The 20903-nt window shown below is 35.2% G+C and overlaps 2 protein-coding genes across 2 annotated transcripts; one reads left to right on the forward strand and one right to left on the reverse strand.

Moving 5' to 3' along the window:
* Positions 1–1839: 1839 nt before the first annotated feature.
* Positions 1840–4786, reverse strand: LOC112758450 (UV-stimulated scaffold protein A homolog). The gene is made up of 2 exons (XM_025807130.2): positions 4335–4786; positions 1840–3812 (listed from the first exon to the last, which is right to left on the reverse strand). Exons 1-2 carry the CDS (start codon positions 4539–4541, stop codon positions 2085–2087), a joined length of 1935 nt encoding a protein of 644 aa, XP_025662915.1. The 5' UTR covers positions 4542–4786; the 3' UTR covers positions 1840–2084.
* Positions 4787–10416: 5630 nt separating this feature from the next.
* Positions 10417–11041, forward strand: LOC140180050 (uncharacterized). The gene is made up of 2 exons (XM_072220436.1): positions 10417–10608; positions 10787–11041. Exons 1-2 carry the CDS (start codon positions 10417–10419, stop codon positions 11039–11041), a joined length of 447 nt encoding a protein of 148 aa, XP_072076537.1.
* Positions 11042–20903: the final 9862 nt, after the last annotated feature.

Genomic DNA, 20903 nt, shown 5'->3' on the forward strand with positions numbered 1-20903 from the left:
CCATCACTCTATAATAAGAGTGTTAACTAAGCTATTAAGAAACCTAATTTCTAACGTCTTATGCTAAACTACATGCACCCTAAATCATTCAACCCATCATCGCACAACGTCTTCCTTCAAAATTATTCTAAATTGCATACTAAGCATATACTATATAATCCAACACACTATATTATATGATCCAACATATTAACGTAGTTAATTTTGCCATGTAATCAACTCAACAACATTGCAAGCATAAATCGTTCCAGTCAACACGTGAATCGAGCCAGAGTGAATAGGGTCTCCTTTGTGTGTAAATCGTGGCAGTCCAATGAGTTTTAGCCTAACATGTTAAACCTATCAGGCTGAAACGATTTACGCTTTCTTTTTAACTCTAGGGACCCTGGCACGATTTATCCTTTGTTTCCCTTACTAGATCATACATTAATCGTTTCAAGATGAAATGGTTTACGTTTTATTTAATCCTACACAGCCTAGAATGATTTATATAATAATAGGAAAAGGATAATCATGTTGCAGATCTCATTTCAGGGGAATCCAATAAATTTGGATTCTATAAAATTTATTTAAATAAAAAATCTTATTTTTCAATCATGAGAAATTTAAATATTTACAGATAAAAAATTAGAATCTATTTGTTTTTTACTTATAAATAAATAAATAAATAAATAAATAAATAAATAGAGATTTTGTAGTCGTTAGCATGTGAAAGGAAATTTGATTGAATGATTGCCCTATTATTCCTTTGAGGCGCATAGTGTATTCACCTCACCGTCAATCCTTTTCTCTGTGGATGCCAGGTTTATCCATAGCTTGAAAATGCTAACAAAGAGAAAAAGAACTTTGATTTTGTAGTGGGGTTTCCAAAATTTTAAATTTTATATTATTTTATTGATGTGTGGACTTAGTTATCTTAATCACACTGATATTTGATTTGAGGACGCTCTAAAAACACGTATATGTTGTGCAAAGCATTTGGAACTGGTTTTGAGCCACTTGCTGGAAAAATGTTGCATACTTGTATCTCAAGGCTTACACTTGTTAGCTGTTACCAAATTCATCAATGTGATCTTGGAAAATTATAAAATACCAATATATTATCTGTCAATTTATTATTAATAATAATTAATTATTATAAAGAGACATATGTATGTATAAGGAGATATATTCAGGAGACACATCCACAAAGAACACACACATCTATAAAAAAGACATTTTTATTAGATACATCCATAAAGACACTTTTATTAAATACAATTATAAATAAGAGTTGACAGAAATTGGTAAAATTCTTATGGTTACTGGTTACGTAGCAGGATTGAATTATTATTCCCCCCCCCCCCAATCATCATCATCATTGTGTCGCTTAACCCCCCCCCCCCCCCTTTCTCTTGTTACTTCACAATTCACATACACTTTCCATCGTGCATGTTTAGTCTTATCCAGAAAGACTATTTCACATTGATCTTCCTGGTATCGAAGAACACAATAGAAAGAAACAAACACCATACATACAATTATTAATTTTAGGTGCCTCATGCTTGACATTGAGGCTTGCTGAGTACAGTCCAAAATAACTAATTTTTGAGTACAGTCGAAATTCGCTATTAGAGTCTTCTTGTTAGGGGAAAGCAATAATTTGGTCATGAGTCATGGAGGTCCACCACCACCACCACTGGGCACTGGCAACTCAGACTACCGAGCTGCCCTTATTTAATGAAAATGGAAGGCATTTATGATGTCATTAATGATTCTACAACCACCCACGAGGTATTTTTATAAGTGAGATTCCTTCATGGGCTACACACATTACACAACCTTGACATAAACACAACCTTGATGAGAATAATAATTGATGAAATTATTGGCCTGTGGCAACCAATTATAGTTATGGTTAACATAAACACATCTTGGCACCTACTATATACGGGAAAAAAATTATAGAAAATGTGGTAAAATAAGTTTTCAATTTCGCTCCTCTCCAAATTACAGAGACTGGCCAAACAAACTGCTTTTTCCTTCATTCTTGGTGGACATTATAATCAGCCAAAGAAAAATAAAGCAGCATGAGAAGCTGCTGCCTAACTGCAGCCCCTTGCCCGCGAACCCAAAAGCTTTTGGGCAATTCTATCTTTGGATGTGACTTTCTTTTGAAGCATGGATGCAAGACCTTTCTTCTTTTCTTTGGCAGATGATTTATCCTCACCATCTTCCCCAAGTGCCGCTGATCTTGAAGTTGAAGCCAAAGCAGCATCGCGCAAGACTACTTCATTGTGCTCTCGAATTTTAGCAAGTTTTGCCCGCTTCAATGATCGTTTATCCACTACTCTCTTTTCTGCCACCTCTTTGTCTCTTTCGCGAACATTTTTCACTGCTTGTTTTGCCAACTCATCTACCAAATCAGTCTTGAAATTCATGTTTGTTTCCTTTGATGGGCTCAGATTGTCAAGTGGTCTCCCTTCATCATCTCGAGGAATTACAGGTCCATGAAATGGGCAAACTTTTATATCTCTTCTCTGACATAGTCCACCATTCCTCAAAGGAGCACTGCATGGTTGTATCTCAACCTGCTCTTCTTCATAAGGAACGGCCTGAACATTCAGTTCATCAATTTTGTCTGCTGGAAGAACTCTATCATTGTCCACCCTACCCCAGTGACTTTGAAGCTCCAAGCCCCGCTGGTTGGCCATATAAACTCTCTGTGAACCCCAGTCATCCAAGTTAGAACCCCAATGCACCACAGGGGCTTCAGCCATTAGTTTACTCCTCAGAGTATTTGACTCAGTTTCTTCTTTTCCATGCTGCATGCTGTCAGTATTAGAGCCAGCAGAACTTTTCTTGTTATTCATATTCATTCTATGGGAACTTGATACCATGGCAGGTGCTTTGTTTTCTATACCAGTTGTACTCAATGCGATTTCAAGAGCCTTGTTTTCATTACTAGTCATACTCAATGAGGTTCCATTAGATCCAACAATACCCTCCTCCCAAAAATCTTCTTCCTCATTTGGTTTTGATGAGTTTGTAAGAGAACAACCTGCCTCCTCGCATTTTCTTTTAACTGATTTGAGACGATTTAGGATATCTATGAATAGTTTCAGAGAGGAATCCCTGAATCTATTATCTGCCACTTCAACTTTTACTAGAACAGAAATCCACTCTTGGATGCAAACCAAATGCTTTGTTACTAGAAGTTTGTACAGCTCCCTCAAGGCATCAAAAATGACCTTGTTCTCACTATTCTCGTAAACTTTCTCCCCTTCCCTCAATGCATCAAGACGAATCCGCTGCAGCTCTAAGGATCGGAATGCAGCATCATCATCATCATCATCTAAGATATCATCTGACATGGATTCATGCTCTGAGTGCAAAATGTCCAAACATTCATCAATCTCTTCCACTGTAGACAGTATTCCTCCCTCAATTGAAGATACATTTTCTTTCAAGAATTCGTATTTCTTCAATAAAATCTCTTTAGACTTCCTCTCTCTTTCCCTTCTCTCTTGCTGAATTCGCTCCCGGTTAGCCTGTATGTTAGGAAACTGAAGCCTAAGAGTATTCTTTAGGTAATCATAACCTAATCTAAGCTGCCTGTAATGAAACCCAAATGACACATTCCACTTCTCCAAGAACTCAATGGCCTTAGAACGCAGAACAGATGCAACAGCTGGTGGAGCAGGCAGAGGCAGATTTCGCCTGAACCCAACACTCAAAGTCATTAACTGGTCCAAAGTCTCAACAATAAGGGTCCTAAAAAGCTTCGAACGCATGAACAGCTCATTGATGATAAGAAGTGCAAGGTACCTAACCTGCAACACATATCTTTCACGATCAATTCAGGATCATGTTTCAGAGATGACAGCAGCATCTTAAAGTTAAAGTAATCCACTTAGTCAATTATGCCTGCGGAACCCAGGATAATCCCCACCCGTCGTTATAATTTTAAAACTAGTTACTTCGGTTTGGTCCGATAGATAATCAATTACAAAACAAAAGCTTCCCGCAACAAGAACAGCTGAATTTTTTTATCAATCAATGCACAACGAAGAAGTACAGCCAAAACACTCACTCACTTCATAACTTCACTCAAATCCCACGTGACCAAGATCATGATTTCATGCCTTTTCAAGCTAATTGGTCAAGTAAGCATGGGGTTGCCCTGCCCTATCCATATCAATAAGACTTGAATGCAACAAATATTACATCCTTTTTTTTCGTTTTTCTTTGCAGATAAGATCGACAAATACTGAAAACTTGTCCAATTGAAAATAACCCTAATGAGAAAACAGCAGGAAGAAATTTAAGCCCTAGGGAACAAGAAAAAGGAGAACCTGCGAGTGGTCACGCTTCATGAGATCCATTAGAATTTCGGCAGAGAGGCGGAGCTCGGAATCGGAGTATCGGACCACCGCCTTGATAGCATTGAGGAGGCGGGGATCCACCTCGGGTTCGGTGGAGTTGGTTGCCTTTTCGATCAAAACAATCACCTTTCTTCCATTCCCAATCCCTTCTCCTCTTTCTCTCTCCTCTGCTTCCATACTTTTCCAACTTCCAATCCAATCCCTATCCCAATTTCAATCGTAAATGTGAGTTATATATTCATTATCATTTATACTGCAGTTATAAAAACCCTAAATTTATAGTGCCTTGCAAAATTGCCCCTTTTTCGTGTTGGTGACGCCGTCCGCGCGAAATGTCAACGGCTTCCAACTGAATCTGATAAAAATCATCAGCCGTTTGCCGACTTTCAATATAATTGGGTCATATAAAGTCATATGGATCCAAATTGAAAATAGAAGCAAATATCAGATTATGTAACATATTTTTTGCGGGCCTTGTCCTCTCTTTGAAGCCCAAAAATAAAAGATAAACTATATACCTTTTTGAGAAAATTAAAATAAAGTCCAATCCAAAGATACTATATACATCTCATGTGTCCACTTTGATGACCCAATATTATTGCAGCCTCTGACTTCTCTGTCTCCATTTAAGGACGGGTTTAATCCGTTGGGTCCGTTTCAATATTTGTTTGGATTCGATCAAAGGCTTGACCTGATCTACTAAAAGAGTTTGTTAAATGTTTTTTGCCAAAAAAGTATCATTTGTTGTAGTCTAAAATTGGATTTTTTTTATCTAATTAAAAACAAAAAGAGTGAAATCTCATTGTGGTCTCTGACAATTTCACGAAACTTTTTTCCACCTCTTAAGAAAAGTATAATGCCATCGCGACCCCTATTTATCACTTCCATTAGACATTATAATCCTTCTGTGAAAGTCTCCGTCAACAAAAAGCAAAACTAATCCTACGTGTAAAATTACGTTCCTACGTGTAAAATAACGATCTTATGTGTTATTGGATAATTTTCGTGTGGGACAAATCGGCCCTTGATATAGTAATCAAAACGTTAGTATTTTGATGAGGACAAAATATTGCGTTTCACAACAACATTATATAGGTAAACTCTTTCCTTCATCTCCGTTATTGACACCAATAATTATAGAAAATCCTAAGAAAAATCCTATTTCACGCTAGAAATTCTCAAACTAGAGATACCGTAACGGAGGATGTACAACGACTGACAGTGCAGTTATGTCTTGTTCGAGGAACACGAAGTAGGCTTTTTGCTCTGTTTTCTAGTATTTTTTTATGTTTGGTTATGTACCTATGTGTGTGGTCCTTTTAAGTGGTCCTCCCTTGTAAATCTATTGCATGCAATTTGGAATTAGTGACTTATCTAGTTGTTAGGATGACAAATATTTTCTATTTTAGGGTTAAGTAAAGAAATCAAATAATAAAAATAAATTAGTAATTTCTGATTAATGCTGAGTGAGGTATTATGAGTGAATTAAAAATTGATTCTGTTAGAGTTTAGTTTAATTTACTGTTATGTTGCTCCAGATGGCTTATAAAATTGTGCCTGTGTTTTACCATAAAAAATAGTTTGAAAGAGATGAAGATGATGTGTTCAACTACCTGAATGGTAAGTTCATAGGTTCCCTAATTGAATATAGATTTATGAGATCACCATCAAACTAGTGAACAGTAAGAAATATTGGCAAGAGATATCATCAATTGACTATAAGCTACAAACACCTTTAATCAAGAGACTTCCTAGACGTTCAAACTAAGAAGAAAAGTGGACAAAGTATCTTGTCTGTTGACTGAGAACAATGACACAAAAATGAAGAGATGATTCTAGGTTACATATAGTAAGTGTGGGAGAAAATGTCATTATTACAAAACATGAAAATGAGCTCTAAGGTATCCTAACTGGCAACAAAAGAAAAAGAAGCAAAGAACTCCTAAGACTACTGGCGATCTATCAGGACAGCAGCAACCAATCCAGCTAGTTGACAGCAAGTATTATATAGGGCTAAAATTTAGTGTTCGTGGTTTTAAATATTTTTATATAAATTGACAGGGGTTTAAGAGTCCTGTATCAAAAGTTTTAGGAGTTTAATTGTCTGAAAAAAAAGTCGATTAGAGGACAAACTATCCCAAAGAAAGTCCGATTGACACTTAGGAGCGTCACCGCCTCTTTTTGTCAGAGTTTCACACCAGGACCAGAATATCCAACGGAAGTGATGAATAAGAGATGCGATGACATTATACTTTTTAAGGGTTTCACAAAATTGTCAAAAATCAGAATGAGATTTTATTCTAAAAAAAATAAATAGGTCAATTTGTTTAACCTATCGAATTAGCCATAAATGTCTCTAGTTTAAAAATTGAAATTTGTGAATACACACACACACACACGGTCCAATCCGTAGGATCCGTTAACCTACGCTGCATTTGTTTAGTGTGTGTGTCTGGCCAAGACATAGACACAGTAAAACGTGTCCCTTGTTTGGTTTGTGAGACACAAAAATGAGAAAGACACGCATACCCATAAACATACACAATATACATGTTCTTTGTGTCTCACTAAAATGATGAGACACGAAATTAAAGCCATGGGCACATATCTGAATTTTTTTTAGACTATTTTATCCTCATTGATTTTTTAAAATTTCAAATATCTCCTTCTCCTTTTACAAACTCTAATAAATTCTCAACTCTTCTCTTCTGTTTCTTAAACTTCGTGCATTTTATATTGTGTGTATGTGTTGGTTGATTTTGTGAAGCTTTTTATTGTTCTATGACAATTTCCTTCTCCTTTTTACAAACCCTAACTAGTTCTAATCTCTTCTCCTCTGTTTCTGGCTTTCTGCAGCTTTGTGTCTTCTTCACTTGTATGTGTCGCCTAATTTTGTGAAGCTTTTTATTGATCTATCATAATCTTTCTCCTTCATTTGTGCTAGAAAGCTCAACTCAAAGTTTAAAATAATTGTAATCTTATTGTTTGTTTGTATGTTGCTGTATTGGATATCTTTTTTTCTTTTTCTTTTTGAGCATATATGTGTTGGGTAATCTTCTTTTCTCTCTGTTCTGGGTATGTAAATGCACAATAAACATATAGTTTTCAATTTCTGAAACGATTATATTTTTAATGGAGTTTGGTTGGAGTATTATGTTTAGGGTTCAGTTGGAGTATTATGTTGGGTTATATTCTTTTCTCTATTCTGGTCAATAAAATAGATTATAAGTGATAGTAACAAATAGAAAGAGAAGGTAAGAGTATTATGTTTCAATTTGAATCAGTTTGATGATAGAAAAATATGATTTTGAGTTCATTTGAGAGCTTTTTGTACTTGTTCCCAATTCTAAATCTGATAATGGAACTTTGTGTATCTTCACTTGATAACTATGTAAATCTCTGTGTGGTGCTCTTAAAAATTCTTGAACATTATTCAATTTTCGGAGATAAAAAAAATTATATATATTATGAAAAAATATCAACATTAGACTCATCTAAATAGCATATTTTAAACTTTTATGCATGATAAGTATAAAATCTTATGTGCTATCATCATTATTTGCTTTCTTTAATATTTCATCAACTTAGAAATCAAACCTTTTAATTAAACTAAGATATTATATTCTTGCATATAGATACAAGTCTAAGAATAATGTTATGATGTGGTGAAACAAACATAGAGCATTATGTAAGATAATTCAATGGTACAGATCTTATAAAATCTTAATAATTTTTCGGTGACATTTTTATTGATATATATTTAATTAGATTCCAAAAATTTTTTGCTGTTTTGTTCATGGAATCTGAGCCAGCTAGTTAATTACTTTGTTTTGAAGTCTATTAGTATGTTTTCACTTTGAATTTTATTTCTAATTTATGTATATAAAATTATAAAAAGAATTAGCAATTAAACTAAATTAAGAGTTCTCTATTTATGTATAAAAATCATAGTTTTGAAAATCGAACCGGACCAGCCGGTTCAATCAGATTAACCAGAAACCGGTCATTAGAGCGGTTCGGTCGACTTTAAAAGCTGTCTGATAAAAAACCGATAAAAAAAACAATGAAACCGGCGATTAATCGTTGAACCAGTAGAATCGACCGATTTTTTAGAGGTTTTCTGGTTTAGTTACTCCCTCCAAAACGGCGCTGTTTTGACCCCTTTAAAAAAAAAACATGTAAATAGATACCCGATGTCCAGTCCCCCTAGCCCCAGTCCCACTCATCTCTTCTCTCTGAAAATTCAAAGAAAGACAAAGAAAAGAACCCTAGCGGCGTAGCCCCCAGCCCCGGAACCCACAGCCACCGCAACCTCCATAGCCACCGCATCCCTGCAGCCCCGCAGCCACCACAGCCCCGCAGGCCCACAGCAACCGCATCTCCTCTCCTCTGTTCGAGCTCTTTCTCTGTATTCGCCGGTGTCGCCGTCTCTTCTGTCGCCGCCGTCACTCCCCTTCCTCTTCGCCGCCGGTAAGCACTCCCCTTCCTCTTCGCCATTGTGTCTCCTTTCTCCCCTGTTTGAGCTCCCTCTGATAATAGTTAATTTTGTTCATAATTTTCTGTGATAATAGTTAATTAGTTTGCTGAATTAATTTTGTTCATAATTTTCTATGGAGTTTGTTGATTTTATTGTGGAGTTTGCTGATTTTAGTTTTATCGTGAAGTTTACTGAGTTAATTTGTTCATAATTTTGCTGTGAAGTTTCCTAATTTTATTGTGGAGTTTGCTGATTTTAGTTTTATGGTGGAGTTTATCAATTATTTTGCTAATTTTAGTTTTTTTTTTTTGTTGTACATTGAAGATGGAACAATCACAAAGAGTTAATTATATGAATTAATTATTCTGTATTCTTGATTTAAATTCAGAATTATATGAATTAATCATTCTAAAGGTTGGATTTTGGATTTTGGATTTTGTATGTAATTTGTAATTTGGATTTCAGAATTTTGTAATCGGATCAGCTTCTTAAGCCATGGCAAATTTCTCACCCAATTCAATTAATCATAGCATTCGCGGATATGTTCCTGTATTGATTTGCCTATTTTTTATTTTCATTGGTACCATTTATATCTAAATAATAGAGAGACCTTATGTTAATTAATATGAATAGATTATCCCTGTTAATGTTTTTATTAAGCATCTTAACCTATCCAGTATTAGTGTTTCTAGTTTCATTGTAGAAAAAAATTATATTATGCATTAAGAACAAATTGTATCCACCGTGCTTATCTCTCTAATTTTTGGTTCAGTGTTATGAGTTCTTATAATTGTGCAGTTGTAATTTTGTCTGTGTTTAACTAGTATACATTAGTTAATCAAACCTTATTAATAATTTTTTTAAGAAAATTACTAATGTCAAATTTTGAGGTATAATACTTTTTATTCTCATGTTGAAGTATAACTCTAAAATTATTTTCATATTAAAATTTTTTGACTTAGAAATTATTGAATTTAAATATTTAAAATTATATATTAAATTTTTAATAATTTTATTTAATATTTAATTAAATCGGTTGAACTCCGATCGAATCACTGAACCAATGAACCAGTCGTCTCATCGGTTCATTGACCGGTTCGGTTTTTACAACCTTGTCAAAAACTATTAGCTTGATAATATGAGTATGTGATTATGTAATGCGTGTTTTCTCTATTTCTAGTTTAATTGATATGATAAAGAAAAGTTTATTTTTGAGTGTTGTCATACTGGATATTAGTATTTATTTTATTTTTATGCATTTATTTTTTATTGTTTTTTAGAAAGTGATGATAGATCGTTCTAAACAAATTAAGCTATGTGTTGGATATTACTAGATTATGAGAATGTAATTTGACACGTTAATGTTATTTTTTTAGTTACTTTAATATATATATATATATATATATATATATATATATATATATATATATATATATATATATATATATATATTAGGAAAAGAAGGTGAGGTCATTCTTCAATTGGGCGAAGAGTGAACACATTGCCATTAAGGCAAATGCATTAGATAATATTATTAGGGCGGGTGGAGATAGAAATTGCATATGAGAGTTAAGAATGAGTTTGAATGAATTTGCAAATTTGTGTGAATTGTTACAAGTTCAAGGTGGGTTATACGAAGATGGTCATGTTGGCATAGGCGAGCAAGTAGCAACTTTCTTGATCATATTAGCTCATCATACCAAAAATCGTAGCGTACAAGTTAGATTTTATAGGTCTGGTGAAACTATTAGTAGGTATTTTCATAAGGTATTAGGTTCAATTTTGTGTGTCCTAAGTATCTTATTTGCAAAGACAGACCTTGTACCAGAGAATTGTATAGCTCCCAGATAGAAATGGTTTAAGGTGACGTGTTGCATAAAACTTAAATTTTTGTTGGTCAAGTTTACTTGTATGTAATAACTATTTTATTTTTTCCATATGATAGGGTTGTCTAAGAGCATTAGATGGCACTTACATAGATGTCACAGTCCCCAATAGTGATAAATCTAGGTACCGAATAAGGAAATCTAGAATATCCACTAATGTCTTAGGAGTTTGCAATCGGAATATGAATTTCGTCTATGCCCTTAGCGATTGGGAAAGATCGGCATCTGATTCAAGGGTACTTAGGGATGCAATTAATCGACGTAATGGCTTGAAAATACCTGTTGGTATGTTTAAAGGCAACCACTCTGATTAAGACATCAGAAATATATTTTTTTAAAGACGTTACGTGTGTCATATTGCTATTGGACGAATTATTAAACCGGTCAATAAAATATTTTGAATAAATCAGAATAAAATCAGTTTATTATAATTATCAGATCCGATTTGATCCGATCGGTTTACATAATTTAAACCGAATCATATTTAAATTTTTTATCAAAATGACAAATATATCCCTAACTTTTTATTTCGCAGACATTTAAATCCATAAAATTTAAAATTACAATTAAGTCCTTGGAAAAAACCTAACCCTAGACCCTTGCTAGCCCAAACCCAAGCCAAGCCAAGCCCAATCTCAATGTCTCACCAATCTCTTAATCTGACCCCAAAAAAGCCCTAGCTCTTAGCAATCAACATCTCCTTCGTCTCCTTCATCTCATCTCTCTGCTTACTAGCTCTCGTGATCTCAAGCTTTCTTTCTCACTCGTCTCCGGTCTCGCACTTAAGGTTCTCGTCGCTCTCCGTGTCGCCAGTCGTCACCATCTCGCACTCAGTCGCGCTCGAACACTGATAAACCACTATTTTATGGTTTATCTTGTGCTCAATTGAGTGGATTTTATCAATCTTTACCCACTTATTCATACTATTTGCATGGTTTTACATTTGCCTTCCTAATTATGTGCTTTGATTGAAAATATGCTTCTTTGGCCTTAAGTTCCCTATGTTTAATCCTCTCTTATTACCATTAGATGCCTTGACATGTGTGTTAAGTATTTTCAGAGATTACAGGGCAGAAATGGCTTAGAGGATGGAAAGGAAGCATGCAAAAGTGGAAGGAATACAAGAAGTTGGAGAAACTGCTAAGCTGTCCAGCCTGACCTCTTCGCACTCAAACGGCTATAACTTTAGCTACAGAGGTCCAAACGACGCGGTTCCAGTTGCATTGGAAAGCTAACGTCCGGGGCTTCAATTTGATATATAATATGCCATAGTTGCTCTGATGCTAGGTGACGCGACCGGGTACTCCATGCGACCGTGTCGCAGTGACGGAAATTCAGCGTGTTTGAATTCGCAACCAGCGAATTCTGGGCTGTTTCTGACCCAGTTCTCGGCCCAGAAAACACAGATTAGAGGCTATAAAGTGGAGGAATGCATCCATTCATAATCAAGATTTCACATTCACAATTTTAGGAGTAGATGTAGTTTTTAGAGAGAGAGGTTCTCTCCTCTCTCTTAGGATTAGGATTTAGGATTTCTCTTAGTTTTAGGAGTGCCTCTAAATCCCAGGTTCAATGTTCTTTTACTTTATATTTATCTCTTATTTTTAGATACTTTAATGCTTATATTAGTTATGTTGCCTATTTGGCTTATGCTACATTCATGTTATAATTTTCTTTGAATTAATATTATTTGAGGTATTTCAGTTATTATTGCTTTCTTTTATTTACATGATTATTGCTTCCCATCTGAAGGCATTTTTATTCCAGTAGATTTACTTTTGACCTTTTGGTTTTGGTTAAGAAATCAGTAACTCAGGAGTTATCCAATTCAACAGCATAATTGATAATTGTTATCTTGCCAATTGAATTGAACTTCAATAATCCCAATCTTTTCTTAGGAAATAAATAGGATTCGAAGATCAAACTAATTAATCCCTTGACTTTCCTTCGCTTCAGCAAAGGTTAACTAAGTGGAATTAAGATTCAATCTTCTTTATTGTTGAGAATGGTAACTAATTTGGACTTTTAATTTCTCATACCTTGCCAAAAGTTTGCTTTACAGTATTTATTTATTTTAATTGCTATTTAAATCATTTGTCATATTTGTTCCTCATTCTTAAAACCCCGAATTTACAATCTCCATAACCAATAATAAGAACATACTTCCCTGCAGTTCCTTGAGAAGACGACCTGAGGTTTAAATACTCGGTTATCAATTTTAAGGGGTTTGTTACTTGTGACAACCAAAACGTTTGTATGAAAGGACTTTTGAAGGTTTAGAAACTATACTTGCAACAAGGATTTATCCGCAAATTTCTAGACCACGCAAAAGTCCTCTCATCAAAATGGCGCCGTTGCCGGGGAATTGCAAACGTGTGCCTTATTATTGGTTATTGTAAATATTTGTTTTTTGCTTGTTTATTTGTTTTTATTTTTGTTTTTATTTTTGCTTTTTCATAAATTAAGAGGTTATTGGTTTTTATTTAGTTATTAAAAATTTTTCAAAAATTTGTTCTTCGTGTTCATCTTGACCTTCAAGTTGTTCTTAGTTGTTTTCTTCGTTTTGATCTAAAAATTTTAAGTTTGGTGTCATTTTATTATTTTTCTCTTTCCTCATTTAATTTAAAAATATCTTTTCTCTTTATTTTTATTAAATTTTCGAATTTTCCAAAAAAAAAATTCAGATTTTGATTTTAAAATTTTTATCTTATCTTATCTTAGTTTTAAATTTTAAAATTCAAATATTTTTCAAAAATCATATCTTTTTCAAAATCTTATCTTATCTTATTTCAAAAATCAAATTTCAAATTTTAATATTTAATTTCCAAAATTCAAAATTTAAAAACTCAAAATTAAAAATTTAATTTTTTAAATTCAAAAATTTTAATTTCAATAACCTTTTAATTTAAATTTGTTTTTATTTTCGTTTTTAATTTTTATTTGCTACTATGAACTCTCACCCCTTTGGCTATGAGTCTGGTTACAATTATGTTGCAGGAAGAAGAAATTACAATGAGAACAGGCATCAAGGTTGGAACAATCAAAGATGGGAGGAGCCACAAGGATTTGATCAACCCTCATGGTAACAACCACCTCCAATGGACTATCAACAACCACCACCATATGCCTTTGAACCCTTTCCTCCACATAACTTTGGACCACCATACTCACAAGCCCCTTTCCACCATTCACCTCCATATGACCCTAACCCACATCCACCATACCAACCACCTTATGAGCCAAATGAACCATACACAAAACCACCACCTTTCCAACACAACTACTCTCATGAACCACCACCTCAATATTCACCATCTCCATATCATTATCAAGATGAACTACCTTCCTATTATGAACCCTCTCTTCCAACCAATGAATCCTCACATCCACCCCCAACCTCCAATGGATGACAGACTTCGTGTTATTCTTCAAAGGCAAGAAAGGATGAATAAGAGTGTGCAAAATTTCGCGGCCGCCTTCGGCGAGTTAATAAATATAATAGCTTCCCAATATCTGAGCACTCAAAGAACTCCCATGGCTACATGTAGAGAATCAAAAGAAGAGCAAAGCATGAAGGAAACACTAGAAACTTCGGTGGACAATGAGGAACATGGCTTTGTATTGGAACAAGTGGAGGAAGCCATAATAGTTGCAGAGGAAGAAGTGGTTGAAGACTTAGGAGATGCTGAACCTCCATGGGAAAGTCAGGTTATAAAACCTCCTTCCAAGGCGATTGAAATTGATGCTGAGGAGGGTGTACAACCTCCAATGCATATCATGACTAAGGACTTGGAAGAGGTCGATCAAGAGATGAAGATTAAAGAAGAAGAAGCACAGCCTCCCATGCCCTCGGTAAGCAATAAAGAAAAGATTGAACTGGAAGAAAGCTACCAAGAGGAAGATGTTAAAATTGAAGAAGCTTGCAATGAGGTGGAAGTTGTCAAAGAGCACAAGAAAGTGGAGCTTGAAATCACCTTGCCAAAGTTATTGGAGACTCCTCCCCCTAAGTTGCCATCATCCTTCACAACATTCAAGTGGGTAAAATTCATATCCCTTAGCTTTCTAATTCCACTTGAATATGGGCTACTGGAGATGGATGGTCAACTTAGAGCTCTTTGTGGCATTAAGAGTAAGAGGAAGATGGTCAGTGGTAAGAATTGTCCTGCAAGGTTCATTATGGTTGGAAGCTTTAAGTTTAAACGCAAGGGTTGGTGTAAAGCTCAATTGAATGGGTCTAGGAAGTTGTTTGGGCGCTTCAGTGAGAATTCTAAAGCTGACCCACCCGGATGGAATCATGATAATCAACTTGAAGACGGGTGTAAAAGCAAGATTTGGGATCCTGGAATCTGTTCTGACATCCAACAATCCGGGAGCCTAAGAATCTGTTTGAAGCTTCTTAAGGGCTTTACATGCCTATTTTGGGACCCCGGAGGTTACTGGAGATACAAACATTGGTAGAGATTCCTGGATGAGTTCAAGCACAAGCCACCATAACAGGGAGCTCACCAAATGTCCAACTTAAGGACTTTAACTAAAAGTGCTAGGTGGGAGACAACCCACCATGGTATGATCGTCTCTTTTTTAAATTTTAATTCTAGTCTGTTTTGTTTGTTTCTTAGTTTTATTTTATTTTATTATATTGAACCTGGAGTTTTGTATCACATTCATATTAACACTGCATTCTGCATCTTTTCAGATTAAAAATAAAATAAAATCACGCGACGCGACCGCCTCATTGACGCGTCCGCGTCGCAAGCAGATGGGAGACAATAATACTATGAGCAGAGAGTTACGCAGGAGCAGGGCTGGAGGCGTGCCAATGGCACAAATCACCCCATGCGACCACGTCGCTGACGCGACCGCATCATATGGGAATAATGGCCTCCCACGCGACCGCGTGCCCCACGCGGCCGCGTGACCAAGATTTCGACGTCAAAGTGGTGCACCCCCGAAAGTTGTGCGAGAGTGGTGCTGGATTGGTGCTGAACGCATAATCCTTCCTGCGCGCGATCGCATGCCCCATGCGATCGCGTCACTTAAAATTTGGCACTAATATGATTTTGAACAGAGAGTTGTGCGGGCGCGAGGCTGCCCTCGTGCCAGTAGCATAAACTGTGTCACGCGATCGCGTGACCGACGCGACCGCGTCAATCAGTTTAAGTGCAAGCCGCGCGACCGCGTGCCCCATGCAACCGCGTCGCTTGCGCCGCACAGCTTATCCTAATTTGCCAAATATCTTATCTTTTCTCCCCCAATCCTAATTTTTCCTTCCTCCTTTCTTACTTACTTCTTCTTCCCTTCTTTCCCTTCTCATTCTTCTTATCTTTTATTTTATTTTACTTATTTTATTTGCATATTTCATTCATTGCATTTTAATTTTGTGCATATTTTTATTTTTCTTTTCTAAATTTATTGTTTTACCATTGGTGTTAAAATTTTCCTATTCAACTGTTGCATCTTCTCTTGAATTATCCTGGTACTTCATGACTTCTTTTATTCAGATTGGGTAATATTATTTAAATCAATGCTACTTTTTATAATACTGATATTCCTTTTGCATTGACATGAACTTACATTGTCTTTCATTACCCACTCTCTTCCCCATTGTTGCAAATTTTATACCACTGGTATGCCATGGCTTCTATTATTTTCTCACGTACATGTTGAAACTTCCATGTAAATGAGACCCTTTTCATCTGGCATTAACCCACCCATACTTCATTTATTTTCTTATCTCTATTACTGGGTTACCTTTCTTCCCTTTTTTTTTCAGGATGGCCACCCGGAAGGGAAGCGGAAGACGTTTACATGGGGAGACAGACAAGTCCATATGCACAATCCTTCGAGAAAAGCAACAGTTGAAACAACCCGTCCACCTGCAAATCTCAGCATGCACCGAGGAGGGTGCAATCTTTAAGTGTGGGGAGGTTGATACCGATCTCCATGGGTTAGTACTTTCTTGTCTCAACACCAATGTTTAAATTTTCTTTGTAGATTAGTTATTGCATTTGCATGTTTGTTTGATTTTTTTTTTTGCATATTTTACCACTTGGTTGAAGTAATATTTTCTTTTTCAAGAAACCTTTTTAAGAGCATTTCACTAATAAAATTTTTGTTACACTTGTTTGAAGAAATATTATATTGGAACATGGTCTAGAGCTCGAACACACGAAACCCGTGAGATTTTTTAGCCTAACTGATTGGTTGCATTTTATCAACCAATAATTTATTTTTGATGTGTGTTTTTCTCTCTAAAATTGTGATCTTTGTCTTGCTTAATTCTATATTTCCATAATTTGATGTATGCATACACTTACATGATTGAGGCCTTTGTTTCACTGAGCTTACATACCCATATGGCCTTACCTTTCATTATCCCTTGCAAACCAATTTTGAGCTTATTTTACCCCTTTGTTCTTTTTATTTAGCACATCATTAACTCTAAGCGAAAAATAATAATGTCCTTAATTTGAATCCTTGGTTAGCTTAGACTAGTGAGAGTGCTTATGATTTAAGTGTGGGAAAATTGGGTTTGGAAATATTTGGTTTGAGAATTGAGTATGTTAGAATTTTCTAAAAATGTGAAAGAAATGTTTAGGACATGTTCATGCATTCAATAAATTAATCATATGCATTGAGAAAAACAAAAGAAAAAAAAAATATATATATATATATATATAAAAGAGAGAGAAAAAGAAAAAGAGAAAGAGCAAATAAATAAAAGGGGACAAAATGCCCCAAAATATGTGGTGAAAATAATGCATATGTACTGTACTTAAAATTAGAATGCATGAATATGTCGAAAACATGGTTAATGGATAGTTAGATGTGGTATTATGATTACATGGATTGTCTAAAGTTAGGTGGAAAGTTTAAGTTAATTAAGGATTCAGATTTTAGTCCACTTGACCAAATACAATCCTACCTTGACCCTAACCCCATCACAACCCTTAAAAGACCTCTTGATTTGTGTATTTGTGCATTAAATTTTTGTTGATTGTTAGATGAAGAGCAAGCCTTAGAAAGCAAGGTTAGTGGAGAATTGAGAGAATCGAACCTAAAACACTTGAGTAATTAGAGTGTATACACTACCAGTGAGGGTTCGATGCTCAATTCCTTGTTCCCTGCTTTCATGAACTATTTTTCTTCTTACAAGTCTATTTGTACTTCATTTTCATGATTTGAATTAGTGAAATCCAGTTCATATTTCTTCTTGAAGGATTTGTTTACTTTTAACTAAGTAGGTAGAATCATTTTGCATGTAGTTGCATTCATATAGATAGGTTGCATTTCATACTTTCTTACATTCCTCTTCATCTTTATAGCTTCTCTTGAGCTTAGCATGAGGACATGCTATTGTTTAAGTGTGGGGAGGTTGATAAACCACTATTTTATGGTTTATCTTGTGCTCAATTGAGTAGATTTTATCAATCTTTACCCACTTATTCATACTATTTGCATGGTTTTACATTTGCCTTCCTAATTATGTGCTTTGATTGAAAACATGCTTCTTTGGCCTTAAGTTCCCTATGTTTAATCCTCTCTTATTACCATTAGATGCCTTGACATGTGTGTTAAGTGTTTTCAGAGATTACAGGGCAGAAATGACTTAGAGAATGGAAAGGAAGCATGCAAAAGTAGAAGAAATACAAGAAGTTGGAGAAACTGCTAAGCTGTCCTGCCTGACCTCTTCGCACTCAAACAACTATAACTTTAGCTACAGAGGTCCAAACGACGCGGTTCCAGTTGCGTTGGAAAGCTAACGTCTGGGGCTTCGATTTAATATATAATATGCCATAGTTTTTCTGATTCTAGGCGACGCAACCGCGTACTTCATGCGGCCGCGTTGCAGTGACAGAAATTCAGCGTGTTTGAATTCGCAACCAGCGAATTCTGGGCTGTTTCTGACCCAGTTCTCGACTCAGAAAACACATATTAGAGGCTATAAAGTGGAGGAATGCATCCGTTCATAATCAAGCTTTCACATTCACAATTTTAGGAGTAGATGTAGTTTTTAGAGAGAGAGGTTCTCTCCTCTCTCTTAGGATTAGGATTTAGGATTTCTTTTAGTTTTAGGAGTGCCTCTAAATCCCAGGTTCAATGTTCTTTTACTTTATATTTATCTCTTATTTTTAGATACTTTAATGCTTATATTAGTTATGTTGCCTATTTGGCTTATGCTACATTCATGTTATAATTTTCTTTGAATTAATATTATTTGAGGTATTTCAGTTATTATTGCTTTCTTTTATTTACATGATTATTGCTTCCCATCTGAAGGCATTTTTATTCCAGTAGATTTACTTTTGACCTTTTGGTTTTGGTTAAGAAATCAGTAACTCAGGAGTTATCCAATTCAACAGCATAATTGATAATTGTTATCTTGCCAATTGAATTGAACTTCAATAATCCCAATCTTTTCTTAGGAAATAAATAGGATTCGAAGATCAAACTAATTAATCCCTTGACTTTCCTTCGCTTCAGCAAAGGTTAACTAAGTGGAATTAAGATTCAATCTTCTTTATTGTTGAGAAGGGTAACTAATTTGGACTTTCAATTTCTCATACCTTGCCAAAAGTTTGCTTTACAGTATTTATTTATTTTAATTGCTATTTAAATCATTTGTCATATTTGTTCCTCATTCTTAAAACCCCGAATTTACAATCTCCATAACCAATAATAAGAACATACTTCCCTGCAGTTCCTTGAGAAGACGACCCGAGGTTTAAATACTCGGTTATCAATTTTAAGGGGTTTGTTACTTGTGACAACCAAAACATTTGTATGAAAGGACTTTTGAAGGTTTAGAAACTATACTTGCAACGAGGATTTATCCGCAAATTTCTAGACCACGCAAAAGTCCTCTCATCACACACCTTCCCCGAGCTCGTGGTCACCGGCAGTAGAAGCACCCAGTCCCGGGACTAGTCATCGTCGTCGCTCCATGGCTCCTCAACATCTCACACTTAGTCATGCACCTTCTCGCGCTCGTCGTTGCCGGTGGCAGAAGTAACCGGTCCTGAGGTTAGTCGTCATTGTCATCTTCTTACTTTGAATCTCGCCATCAGCTTCCTCCCCGCCTTCAGATTCTTTTGCCCAATCAGAAGCTGGTCCCCGATTTGGTGATTTCCAATAAATTTCTCTGTTATTTGTTTTCCAGTTTTGTTGCCCTAATTCATCACTGCACTTTGATTTTAATTTATTGCTGAAAATATCACTGAACTAGTTTTTATTTTTGCTGAAAATCATCATTGACGTGAATTTGTTACTATTTATCACCACCGAACCTTGAATAATTTGTTGAGCTTGTTTCTTTGTTGCTTAAAATCATCACTAAGATGAATTTTGTACTGATTATCATCAATGAAGCTTGAATTTGTTGCTGTCTTGCTCAAATAATTACTTAGCTAAATATTTTTGTTGCTGGAAATGTGAGTTGAATATATTAGTGATTGAACCTTGAATTTGTTGTTCTCTTGCTATATAATCACTTAGTACATGAAAATGAATGTTAAATGGAGATCGCTGCAAAAAATTATTATTTCTCCTTTTTTTGATGATTTACTATGTAATATTATGCTTAGTTCTCAACCCGGAGTAAGCGGTTTCACAACTCAACCCTTGCATCTTACCCGGAGCTTCGAACTCGTAACTGGAGCAAGTGGATAACACCACTGCATCTTACCCAGCAATCTTGCCTCTTACCCAGAGTAAGTGGATAACACTAATGCGTCTTACCCGGAGGCATATTACAATCAAATTCAAGCTCATTTTCATTATCCTTCCAATTCATTCATAATCATTTTCGCACTTTCTCAACAATCCACATCGTAAATCATCATTCATGTCAAATATCACTTTTTCCTCAAATCATATTACTTTGAAACCAAAATCATTTCTCTTTATAACATTCTTTTCCACATAATCTAATTTTCCCCAAACCAACCTCAAAAATCATTTCATTCTTAAACCATCCACTTACCCATTTTAAATTAAAAGTTATTAATTAATTACTGCAACAAAGTATCAAGATTTTGAGGGAGAATCTGCCTAATTTCAATTTCTTAAATTTATTAAAGATCCTTAAAAAATCATTGTTTTCCTAATTTGAATCAAAATCAAATCACAAGAATCAGGAGTCCCAAACAATTTTCAAAGCCGAATCACTTAGAATAA

This window comes from Arachis hypogaea, chromosome 16 (genome assembly GCF_003086295.3).
Source record: "Arachis hypogaea cultivar Tifrunner chromosome 16, arahy.Tifrunner.gnm2.J5K5, whole genome shotgun sequence".
NCBI lineage: Eukaryota > Viridiplantae > Streptophyta > Magnoliopsida > Fabales > Fabaceae > Arachis > Arachis hypogaea.

Excerpts from the sequence above, each read along its gene's own strand:
- LOC112758450 (XM_025807130.2), bottom strand. The coding sequence starts at position 4,541 with ATGGAAGCAGAGGAGAGAGAAAGAGGAGAAGGGATTGGGAATGGAAGA. Across the intron at positions 3,813-4,334 it reads TGAAGCGTGACCACTCGCAG|GTTAGGTACCTTGCACTTCT; the intron begins GTTCTCCTTTTT and ends TATGTGTTGCAG.
- LOC140180050 (XM_072220436.1), top strand. The coding sequence starts at position 10,417 with ATGAGTTTGAATGAATTTGCAAATTTGTGTGAATTGTTACAAGTTCAA. Across the intron at positions 10,609-10,786 it reads TTAGTAGGTATTTTCATAAG|GGTTGTCTAAGAGCATTAGA; the intron begins GTATTAGGTTCA and ends TCCATATGATAG.